This window comes from Barbus barbus (genome assembly GCF_936440315.1).
Source record: "Barbus barbus genome assembly, chromosome: 30".
NCBI lineage: Eukaryota > Metazoa > Chordata > Actinopteri > Cypriniformes > Cyprinidae > Barbus > Barbus barbus.
The window spans coordinates 10,048,161-10,060,581 of record NC_136758.1 but is presented as its reverse complement, the minus strand read 5'-3'; the positions used below and the strand labels follow the sequence as shown (position 1 = coordinate 10,060,581).

The 12,421-nt window shown below is 38.5% G+C and overlaps 1 protein-coding gene across 3 annotated transcripts in view; it reads left to right on the top strand.

The window, feature by feature from the left end:
- The window catches only part of LOC306850555 (protein Daple-like), a 62,377-nt gene that overhangs the window by 30,108 nt on the left and 19,848 nt on the right, over positions 1-12,421 (top strand). For all 3 annotated transcript variants that reach the window (XM_079386238.1, XM_079386237.1, XM_079386239.1), the window contains exons 4-16: positions 108-177; positions 3,898-3,956; positions 5,200-5,283; positions 5,374-5,514; positions 5,634-5,821; positions 6,066-6,147; positions 6,273-6,431; positions 6,759-6,905; positions 7,373-7,517; positions 9,582-9,763; positions 9,854-9,991; positions 10,090-11,160; positions 11,698-11,825. In XM_079386238.1, coding sequence (XP_079242364.1) covers positions 108-177; positions 3,898-3,956; positions 5,200-5,283; positions 5,374-5,514; positions 5,634-5,821; positions 6,066-6,147; positions 6,273-6,431; positions 6,759-6,905; positions 7,373-7,517; positions 9,582-9,763; positions 9,854-9,991; positions 10,090-11,160; positions 11,698-11,825 — 2,594 coding nt within the window. The remainder of the gene's footprint in view (positions 1-107; positions 178-3,897; positions 3,957-5,199; positions 5,284-5,373; positions 5,515-5,633; positions 5,822-6,065; positions 6,148-6,272; positions 6,432-6,758; positions 6,906-7,372; positions 7,518-9,581; positions 9,764-9,853; positions 9,992-10,089; positions 11,161-11,697; positions 11,826-12,421) is intronic.

The window sequence follows — 12,421 nt, the reverse complement described above, 5'->3', positions numbered from 1 at the left end:
TTGAACCTTCGCCATTCACTGTTGTCTTTTTACACAGGTCAAATATTTAGGGTGCCATCACAGTGGTCTACCTGTTTACAATGAGAATTTTTTCTGTTTTCTCTCAGGAGCATCTTCAGCAGCTCATCCTCATGAACTTGCCCAATGTGTTGGCCATCGCCAAGGACCCATTATCAGGTATTGCTCATATATTGTAAATAAGCCACTAGATAAATCTACAAAACGGGTGAATTTTGTTGCTTCCTTAATTGCCTAGCTAGTAGTTTGTCCGGCTTGTCACTAATTTCAAATAAAATCTGTTGTTCTTTCGCAAAAAGGGAGCTCACTTGTTTTGTCAATATAGTATTGTTTCCAGTGAATTTTAATTGAACTTTTAAATTCTTTCAGACATATAATGTATTAAGAAAATGCACTGTGCCATCTCAAGCTAAATTAAATGATTTGTTAAAATAATAAAAATATATAAGAAATAAAACTGGAATGCATGTTAGGATACATACTGTACTGTATACCCTCATAAAGCTAACAGAATCGATGGTAACAGGGTTGATGGTTTTATAGTTTAGTTGGAAATTAGGCCTATAAGATTAAAAAAATATGTAAGGTTCATTTTTAGAAAAATAATTTATTGCTGGTGTTTCTACAAAATACATTTTTCAATACTTTACTAACAAAATCATGGTAACAGGGTTGACGTTAAGATTATTCCGTAAAAACCTAACAAGACATAATAAAGGGATAAAGGAATACTTTAACTCCTTGAAAAGGTGATCATGCCTTTATGACAAAAATGTTTTTTTATTTATTAAATAGTTCACTGTTTTAAAAGGGGGAAATATGATCGTAATCGGGTTGATTCGTAACCTGGAGAAAGAATGTCATGAGAGAATAAATAATTTTACTTTCATATCATTTGTTTTCATCAAAATGTGCAAGAAGAAATTGGAAAAAAGGAATAAATTTAATAAACCTACTGGGTTTTTGATTAGAGAATGTTTGTATTAATGTATAATAAAAGTTAGCATCAGCTATTCATTGCTTCTTATCATTGCTCTTTTTTTACACACATGTATATTACAGCACTCACTCTGTAGAATCACCCCACTTTCAGCATACTTAAATTTTCTTTCTATTTGTATCAGTTGCTGTATCTTCATTATAGTCACTATAATCACCTACTACCACGTTTAACTGTGCCCCAAAGCAAAACGTACACCCTGTTGAACAAACCTCCTCATTCATCACCTCACACACACACTCCAGCCTTCATAAACACCCTCTCACCTTCTGATACGGGGTGCGCGGACAGGGTTCAGGGAAGGAAACGCGTGTTGTGGACCTTGTAATGGCAGGAGGAAAGGAGGAAGGCCGGAGGAAGCTTTTTGGGACCAAGCCCAGGTCTGAGCGCTGACTTTGGATCCTGCTGTTGACAGTAGAGAACAGCTATGTTGGAAATCATGTCTGGAGCTATCGTCAATTATATAGTTTTTTTTTTTTTTTTGAGTCTTTATACAAAAAATTTGACTGTGTAGAATGCTGGAATGCTTGCAATCAGAATCAAGTAATAAAATATTTAAAATTAAAGATATAAAATTGTGCTGTCAAACAATTAATCGCATCCAAAATAAAAGTATTTGTTTACATTATATATGTGTGTGTACTGTGTATATTTATTACGTGTGTATATATAAATACACACACATACAGTATATATTTTGAAAATATTTAAGTTTCTACACTTATATATTCATATGATTATATTTTATATTATATATAAATATATTTAATATATAAACAACATTTTTCTTAAATATATACACGCATATGTTTGTATTTATGAATGCATAATAAATATACACAGTATACACGCGTATATTATGTAAACAAAAACTTTTATTTTGGATGTGATTAATTGCGATTAATCGTTTGACGGCACTAATATAAAATGACATGAGATTTAGAAAAAATGCTGAATTTAGCACAATATATTTGACAATGGCCGAATGTTGTAGAGATATCACTACTTGTTTAAAATGTGATGGACTTCTATTTTTACTGTAAGGTTTGTATTGAAATTGCTTTCATATTAGGTGACCCTGACACCTGATCACTTCTGTACGTCTATTACAAAATACACATGGTACAATAGACTGTCAAGAAGAGATGCATAACAAGCCTTTGTTATATTGAGGTGTGATTCTGATCCGCAGGTTGCCATTTATAAATGTGCATAGGCAAGATTTCCTTCTCTCCTCATGGTTGATGAGTTATAATGCTTTTGCATATACAAAAAATAACCCTTATCATAACTATGGTGTCTTTTTCTGCTTGTGATAGGTTATCAAAACAGTCTGAGATTCCATGTTTCTCCTGGGTGCTGTATTAGTTTACGTCAGCACATATTTGTTCAATAGGCTACTTGTGACCACATTCTGGTCATGAAATGCTAAGAAGTAATGTTGTCAGGAACAATTGGCTGTATTATGAATATATTTCCCCTTCACAGATGTCAGTAAGGCTTTACATGTTTCTGGATGGGTTTTGTGTGTGCTGGTGTATGTGTTTTATATCTTTTGTTACCTGTGCAACGTTTAGCTTTCGTATGTTTGTGTTTTTACATTAAGCTTCACTTGTAACGGACAATAGAGTGTTCTCCCCACGGCTCCTCCTCTGCTGTGTGTGTAAAGGGGGTACGCTGTAGGGTGGGGTGGCTTTGAGCAACAAACGGTCGCTATGGCGACGGCACCCCCACACCCAATCCATTCTCTCCAGAGTATTTATTAGCCTAAGACTGCCAGATGCAAACAAACTCACCAACACACAGACACAAGCTTCAAAAAAGTCATTAAAAATAACTTTATCTCAAAGGGTTTGTGTAATTGTGAAAGATTTGGTGTGCTTTGTAATGCTGTGTCTCCTCAGTTTTAAATGGTACGAAAACAATGACTGCATGTGAATGTTTGTTTAATTTAATGGTTGAAGAAAGAGAATATCTTTCTCACATCCTCCCTCCAAGGTGTATGGCTCGGGTGAAATTGAATATTTTGTTAATATTCAAACTGCTAGAGCGATATTTAAACGGTGATGGCAGACCCTTTAGCTGTGAGGTTTGACTGGAAAGAAAGACTTCTTTTATACAGTTCTCTTATACCATGGTAAACATAGTTTCCTTCAAAATACCATAACTAATAAGATTGTTACAATTGTAAAATTATTAAGCATTAAGGGTTGGATTGATGCCCACATTTTGAGTTTGATACCAGTCACTGGTATCTCAGTTCCAATAATAAACCAATCAGTGTTATTTTAGTATTATTTATTTACTATTATAATATTTATTAATATTTTTAATTGGCTTTTTTTTATATTTTTATATTTTGTTCTCATTTTTAAGTTTTACTTTTTTGGTAACTTTGGTAGTGGCTTTTGTCATTTTTATAATTTTTTTCTTTTTAAATATTTATTTTTATTTCAGTTTTAGTTTTAGTCGTTTTAGCACTAGTATTATAAAATATTAAAATATTATTTTAATAGTGTTGTAAAATATTTTAGTTGCCAAGACAACTTTTTCATTTAAGTTCAAGTAAATTTTAGATTTTTTTTTATTTAATTTTATTTGCTTTATTTCCGTTGACATGAACAATTTTATTTTTAGCTAACAACAGCAACACTGAAATCAATATGTAAACAGGTTTGTTGTTAAGGAATGTGGGACCATAACAGATTATTTAATTAAAAAAATATATATATATGGCTTAACTAGGGGTGTCTGCTAAAGTTTTGATGTCAACTTCCTCTTTTTAGCTAAAATTAATGTTTGTTTTTTTAATTTCTGTTGGATTATTTATAGTATCTTGCTTTCAGTTCTTGTGATTTCTAACCATTTCATTCCCTCAGGTAAAAGCATGGAGGAGGTGAAGAGACTGTTGTTGCTGGTGCTTGGCTGTGCTGTTCAGGTAAACTGATTGAACCAGCAGAGATCCCCAGCCCACATTTTAAGACCAATGTAGGAATATGATCACCATGCCCAGGCATGCCTCTGCTTTTCCAGAGAAAAATTAACACACGCTCATTGTGCTACAAAATAAAGCATTCATGCAGATATGTCTCAGAGAAGTCAGCACAGATTATTGGGTTGGATTTGCCAACATATTTTTCTGTCTCCTCCTTTTCCTGAGGATTGGTCCTCACATGTCTGTTCTGCGCAGGCCTATTTCTTCCTACTTTTACACTTTTAGCCCCCTCTCTAGCTGGTTTTTCTTGTTCTGTGAATAGATAATGAACAGCTCACATTGATTTAAAGCCTTAAACTTCACAGCGTAACATTTGCCTGCTGATTTGCTTTCTGTTCAGAGTCTCTTTGAGCTGGTCTAATCCTGCACCATAACTTCCTCTCACAGTATTCCAGTCACGAGGCACACAACTCAGTCTTTATCCCGTCTGAAAGTATCTCCTGCATTCTTTTGTTCAAAGAGGGGCTCAGTCTCTGATTTAATTCCCACTCTTTCATCTGTACCAGCAGTTTATTTGACTAATCAGCATTAAGGCATACTAATGAATTCATGGGCAATGTTGATTTCATAAAAAGACAGAATAGTTTTATTCTTTATGTGGTCTGGATTGTACAACATCTATGGTAGACTTAGACTGTAACTCTCCTCTGCTTATCTTTACTCGTCCTCTTCCCTTTCCTTTTCCCATCTGTATCTCTTCTCTTACAATTCCTAATTTCCTCTTCCCCTTCTGCTTCCTCTTCCCTTTTGTTCCTTCACCTTTCTCCTTTTTCCTATCTTTTCCTCATCTTCATCCTCCTTCCCTTTCCTGTTCCTTCCTCTTTCCTTATTCCTCTTCCTTTTCCCTTTTCATTTCCCCTTTTCGTTCTCCTCCCATTTCCTTTTCTTTCCGTTTCCTTTTCTCTTCCTGTTTGCTTTTCTTTTCCTTCAACTTTCCCCTTCTCCATACTTTTCCCTTCCTCTTCTTTCTCATCTTTCCTTTTCCCTACTTTCTTCATCTTCCCTTTTCAATTCATTCCTCTTCCTTTTCTGGTTCTTTCCTCGTCCTCTTCCCATTCCCTTCCCTTCCCTTCGCTTCCCCTTCCTCTTCCCCTTTCTTTTTGCCTTTCCAATCCTCTCCTAATCCCTTTCCCCTTCTTTTTCCATCCCTTCTGTTTTTCCTCACTCTCTTCATTTCTTCCAACAGTGTGATCGTAAAGAAGAAATGATTGAGAAGATCAAGCTGCTTGACATTGAAACACAGGCCGCCATCGTGACGCACATTCAAGAAGTGAGCTTCCCTAATTTTTCAGCCAGTATCTTCTTATGTATATCATAAATGGAGCATGTGTTTGAGGTGCAAAATCCCTTTTGATTGCAGGTAACTCACAACCAGGAGAATGTCCTGGACCTGCAGTGGATGGAGGTCGGGGAGATCCCAGCTGAGCAGTTGGACCCTCTGTCTCGGACCATGGCCTTTCACCTTCGCAAACTCATAGACGAGCGAGATGAGTCTGCTGAGGTAAGCTGATCTTAACAGCAGCAATGACAATCATCTATTTATTAGGAAGTTGTACTAAACTTCCTCAAGACATTGATCATCACTGATTAGTTGCTGACAGGCCTGTTTTGTGTCCTTAGGTGATCATAGAGCTGACCCAGGAGAGGGACTATCTTCAGTCCCAGCAGCCATCCAGTCTCTTGGGCTTTCCCAGCTCTGAGCACACATCTCTATCCCCCATCACCCTACTGTCTAAAGAAGATCGTCAGCATTTAGCTGTGGAGCTGGCCGACACAAAGGCCAAACTCCGGCGCTCCCGCCAAGAGTTGTAAGTGTGTTCTGTACAGTTACTAATTTTTGTTTTACATTGTTTTTATTTGGGTTTCAAACTTCATTGACAGCCTCAGTGCTGTCAAAATAAAAGTCTTGTTTCTGACACTTAGCAGCCAAACAGAAAAACTTATCAGCCGATGCTCACAATCAGCCAATATTTGGCCTTGGCTATATGGTCGTCCACTAGTGCAGCCTATCAGTGTTGTAAGGGTTTACTCCTGTGTATTTGCTCTCTACAGAGAAGAGAAGACCGAGCAGTTGATAGATGCCAAGAACGAGATTGAGTGCCTAGATGCAGAGATCCAGAAACTCAAGCAGGAGGTATCATATCAAAACTCTTTGTTTTCTTACATTTCTTACACTTCACATGGTTGACTCAAACCGTGAAACACTTTACTGAAGCTTCAGCAAACAATTAGTCATCTGTTGTATTTGTGTGTGAGTAGAACATGCAGCTGCTGGCAGAGGCACGTTCGGTGCGGGTGTACCGTGATGAGGTGGATGTTCTGAGGGAACGTGCTGGAAAAGTGGATCGCCTGGAAACCGAACTGACTCGCTTCAAAGAGAAGCTAAATGATGTCCATTTTTACAAGACACGCGTAGAGGTAACCACTCACCAACCTACATTACATTTTAACATTTTAATGACTTCAGCATTGTATAAAAAACAGAGCCGGACATCTCTGTCATTACCTGGAAAAAATCAGAAGGGTTGGTTTCTTTGTAAAGCGACTGATGTACAGCTGCATGCTGAGGGCTCCTGCTGCTTTTATTTCTCAGATATAAAGCCTCAGGTGTCCGCTGAGGCCCTGAGCTGTCACTGACAGCCTCCTGACTCTCTCAGTCTGCTGTCATCATCCTCTCTATTCCTTTTGATCTTTTCTTTTTGTCCATCTCTTCATTTTTCTCTCTCGTCTCTCTTTTGTGCACAGGAGCTAAGAGAGGACAATATGACCCTGCTGGAGACAAAGTCCATGCTGGAGGAGCAGCTTGCTGGGGCCAGGGGGCGCTGTGACAAACTACACGAACTTGAGAAAGAGAACCTCCAGCTACGCTCCAAATTGCACGATATGGAAATTGTAAGTGTTAAGGGAAATTATTTTATGCGTCTGTGTTGAGAAGGTTTAACACCTTACAATTTAAATTGGTTCTGATTCACAATGTGATTTTGAAACTATCCTTGATACATCTTATTGTTTTGTAATGTAGGGGTAATAAAACATGCTGTAGACCTAGTTGATTCATTTCCAAAGTATGTGGTAACTTTGATACTTGATACTTTAGGCTTCTTTGGAATTGACCACAAGAATGCCATTGTTCTGTCAACTTTGGGTGGGAGCATGCATTATGTAAAGTCATATTGTTGACTTATTTTACTTTAAAGCCTTTTCACATTTACTAGCAACCTTACCAAACGTTTTCAAAAAAAATTCTTTGAAAAAGCTCTTTGCTTTTTGCTTTTTCAAAACAGCACATTGAATCTCTGAATGAGTACTCTTTTTCCAGCACTAAGCATATGATTTTTCCTGTTTTGTATGTGGTTTAGGACAGGGACAGTGATAAGAAACGTCTAGAGGAGTTGCTGGAGGAGAACATGTTGCTGGAGATCTCTCAGAAGCAAAGCATGAATGAGTCTGCTCACCTTGGCTGGGAACTGGAGCAATTGTCCAAGAACAATGAGGGCAATGAGGGTGAGTCCACCACAGCGCTTTCACACAGAAACTCAGTTTAAAACCTTCTGAGACAGTCTCTTTACTCTTGAACTTAGAATTTGTGTTTTTAATGCTAACCCCAACACAGACTGGTTTAGAAAACACAGCATGAAGAGTGAAATTTGGGTCATGTGCTGATGGCCTATTTTCTGTTTGTTGCTTGTTTAAGAACCCATCCCAATGCAAATATATTGCCAACAGAGAATCTTGGCCTTTTGTTCATGCAAAGTGAATAAACGCTCATTTGCTACTAATAGAGCTTTTGAACGTGAAGTTTCTAAAAACATTAATCAGGCACAAATGGGAGATTTTTGGAGTTGAATAGCATTAAGTCAATGTTGACTTGGGGAAGAAAAAAAAAAACTGGTTCCTGAAATATCTCTAGCCTCAGGCTGTTTGTAAGCCATTAGGTGTGTATACATATTGTTTCAATGGTAATGCACCACTCAGCATCTGCCTGCTGGATGTTTGCCACTCAGACTGCTCAGATCTCAAATGAGTATAAATACTAAATACATCAATACAATACAATATATACAAAGAATTAAAGGTGCCATCAGATGCCCATTTTCCACAAGATGGTATGGATATTTAGGGTCTTCATAAAGTCTATAAAATAACATACTTTGGTTAAAATTTCTCAATGGTAGTATAAAACAACATCCTTTTTACCTTGTCAAAAACCGCGTTGTTCACAGTGACCCGTTTCAGTGCATGTTCCTTTAAATGATAATGAGCTACTGCTCACCCCACCCTTCTCTCTTCTTCTTGCTAAAGTCACCATTCTTATTCATGGAGTTATAACTGCCAAAAAACGATTTAAAATACATTTGTAAATGACTTATTAGTCATTAACAATCACCTTTACAAACCCTCTACAAAGGCAACCTTAATGTAGTGGAGTGAACGAGACAAAGCAACCACTGCAAATCATTTGAACTTTGTGTCAGTACGTCACAAATAGAATGAGGCAGCATTCCTCTCTCAATCTCGGGGATTTGTCGGTCACCGCATCCAGTGTAGACAGCATCACTGATTATAATGAGTTCTACAGTATGTTTGTTGCATCCGGTGTAGACACGGTGTGAGACTGTTAATTTTAGCTGCATTTGTCATGGAGCTTGCTATCTAGCACATTATTAGGAAAGGCGATTTGCAAATATTCATAAATAAAAACGTTTACTCACTACTTCTGATGATGAAGCTATCACGAACAGCTGGTACCGATCCATCTTTCACAAACAACTTTTTTGCAAAATCTACTTTTTTACTGACCCTTGTTTACAAAGCAGTCTGATGTAAAACTAATCGTGCAAACATAAACACATTTATGTAGATCGAGGGAGCATTCCCTTCAAAAACAAAATGACGACTGCTGTTCATTATTACATCCAACAACAAAACACCTCAATCGCTTAGGAGACATTCTTGTCTACATCTGCTCCAGCGTCAAAACAATGGCAGACTGTTTACAGCTTACTCAGGGCATGTCTATACTAAAACAGTCATGGGAGGGGCCTGGGCAAACTGACGTCACTTTGCCCCGAATCTATGAACGGCTTCCTCTGAAAAAGTGGTTACGATTGTGGTTTTATTGTGGGGATAAAAAAAAAAAAAAAAGCACTGCGTGGATTTTTATCAATATAGTGTGGTTGTGTACAAACACCATATAAAAAAAGTTCAAACACCATATAAAAAAAAAGAATATAAAGATTATAGTTGATAAATATTTATAGTTAAATATATAGTTGATAATATAAAGAACCCGTTTTTGAGATCTGAAGAGTACAAAAGGTTTGCTAATAGCTAATTTAATACCTTTACAGGGGGGTTCAAAATCTCATACTATGTTAACAACCAGGGATTTAATATCTAACTTAATATACCATTATTTATTTATTTTCAATTATAATGAATTATTGATAGATCTTGGAGCTGGTGTGCTTCCAGTAAAAAGGCACAATCTTTGGTTGATGCCCCTCATCTGGTCTGGTAAATATGTAATGGAGAGCTACATTGTTTTTTGGTCATCCACTATTACAGCCCGCAAGTCATTTGTGTTTGAGCTGAACGAGACCGCATCCAGCCGACTGTTGAAGCTGGAGAAGGAGAACCAATGTCTTCAGAGCACCATCCAGGAGTTGAGAGAGGCCTCCATTAATATGGAAGAAGGTCAGCTGCATGCACTGGACCTGGAAAGAGGGAATCAGAGCCTCAGCAAGAAGGTACATCAAATTTCTGCATTTCCTTTAAATATTTACTGAGAGCCAGGATATTGAATGCTGATGAGATCTCTTCTGCGTTGTGTGTTTTAGTTGGAATGTCTGCAGTCCCAGTTGGACCAGGAGAAACAGACAACTCAGGACATGGAGAGCCTTGGAGAGGAGCTGCTAAAGGACAAACAGAGACTGGAAAAAACTCTAGAGACAATCCAGGCAGATAAAGACAGACAGGTAAACATTTAAAGAAAGAAAAATTGTGATGATCAGAACATTATATGAATTATTCATTCATAAATGTTGTTTATTTGTATGTGTGTGTGGCCTATTAGATCTCAGAGTTGGAGCAGGAGAAAGAGCACTTGACCCAAGCCGTAAACTCCCTCAGGAAACGTGCTCAGGTGAACAGCGAGGCTCGTGTGAGGGAGGTGGAGACAGAAAACCGTGTTCTCCACCAGACCATCTCTGAAACAGGCAGTAAACTGGCTCATCTGGAGGCTGAGAAACGGCAGGCGACTAAAGAGGTCGACTCTCTTCGTGAACGAGGAGAGCGCTGTGAGGAGTTGGAAAGGGAGGTAACACGTCTGGAGAGAGTCCGAGAACAGTTACAGAGGGAAGCTGCCTCCTTGAAGATTGGCAGTGAACGCGCCGAGGCCCTGGAGCGTGAGAACGTGACTCTGGAACAAGACAATCGGCGGCTGAAGAAGCTGGCTGACACTGCGCAGAATGCCAGCCTGCGCTTGGCTGTTCTGGAGAAGGATCACCAGCAACTTGAGGAGGAGAACCTGGAGCAGCGACGTGTCTTGGAGACCCTGCGGCCAGCCACCGCTCGCCTGGCTCAACTACAGCAGGAACATGCCGAACTAGAGCGGGAACACAAGGATATGTGCCGCACGCTGGAGGAGCTCCGCTGCCAGGCCAAGAGAAGTGAAAGACTGGAGAAAAACTGCAGCAGTCTGAGTCAGGAAAACCAACGGCTCCAGCAGACCCTGGACAACAGCGCCACCAAGATTCAGGGTCTAGAGGGTGAGCTGAAGCAGAATGAGGCGAAGATGAAAGATCTGCGGCGAGAGTTAGAGGGGTTGAGGCAGACGGTGTCATGGGCGGAAGCAGTGGAGAAAGAGAAGATAGGAATGGAGCAGGAATTGGGCCAGGTGGAGAAGGAGAAGAAGCAGCTGGAGAAGGAGACGCGTAGGTTGAGGCAGCAGTTGGAGGTGAAGGAGACAGCGCTGGAAGAGAACTGCCTCAGGCTGGCCAGCATGGAGAAAGAAAGCACTGCTCTCAATAAAGAGTTGGGCCGCCTTAAAGAGGCTGCAGGGAGACTTAAAGAGCAGGAGAGAGAGAACAAAGACCTGCAGAAACAGGTCACCATAGACAAGAAGACTCTGGCCACACTAAGAGAGGTATGACACATTTAGAATGAGTCAATTACATATAAGATAGTCCATAAGGGATAAAAAAAACATTTTATTTTAAGGTCCAATTCTTGCTATTAACAAACTAAGTTCAGGTATTGGGTAGGATTAGGGATGTAGAATATGTTCATGCAAAATAGGTGCTGCATAAGTACTAATAAACAGCCAATATGTTAATAATAGACATGCTTGTTGCTTATTAAAGAAACTAGTTAATAGTTAGAATTGGTCCCTATACTAAAATGTTACCAAAATCTTTCAAAAATGTTATTTGAAATTACTTTGTCGTTGTATTCATATGGTTTTGGAAAAAAAAAAATACTATTTTCAAGAAAAGTTGACATTAAATGACTTTAAAATGTCAAGTGGTGTAACCATCGAGTAAAAATGTTAAAATAGGGGGCAGGATTTAGGTGGACTAAATGATTGAAGTCTGTCATTTGTCACCATAGACCAATTATGTCTATTTACTGGAAGATCAAATTCTGACATTAATGAAACATTTGGTCATATTTTGTTGAGCAGGAGCTGGTGAACGAGAAACTGAGGGTGCAGCAGCAGTGTAATGAACTGGAGAAGCTGAGCCACGAGCTGGAGAAGATCGGCTTGAACCGAGAGAAACTCTTACAGGAAGAACACAGCTGTGAAGACAAGTGAGTGAGATTTGTTATTAAGAAAATGATCAGTCATATCTTTTATCAGGTTTAGAGTTCATTGCTAGTTTGTAAGTACAAAGTGTTAAAAAATCCTATAGTGTCTTGTTTGTTTTGTGTGAACGCTGCCCTCTGAAAGGTGTAGCAGGTCAGGTGTTTGGTAAAGATGTAGATGTATTTGTTTCGGTCTCAAATACTGGACCACCATCACCACTTGTCTCCACTCTGTCTGATTTCCTCTTGCGGAAAGTGTTGGGATTAACACGTCATGAGTAACATGCATACATTAGACTAATTTTTATAAGTGAGGATAAAGTAACACATTACATTTTGGATGTACATTATAAACAAAAAGTGAGAAAGTCTAATGTAAAACTGACGTACTACCTCCTATGTAATAAATGAGTTTTATTAGGAGAGTTATGCAATAACATTTTGAAAAGTAGTGTTTCCCCAACACTGTTCATTGCCTTATAATCGGAGTCAAAGTGCATGCTATCTTTAGTGTGTTGCAGTGTTTTAAGCTCTTTAAATTATTGTGGTCAGAAGGAGGTTTGCTGTGTGCAGTGGTGTGTTTATAATCATTTCTTTTATAT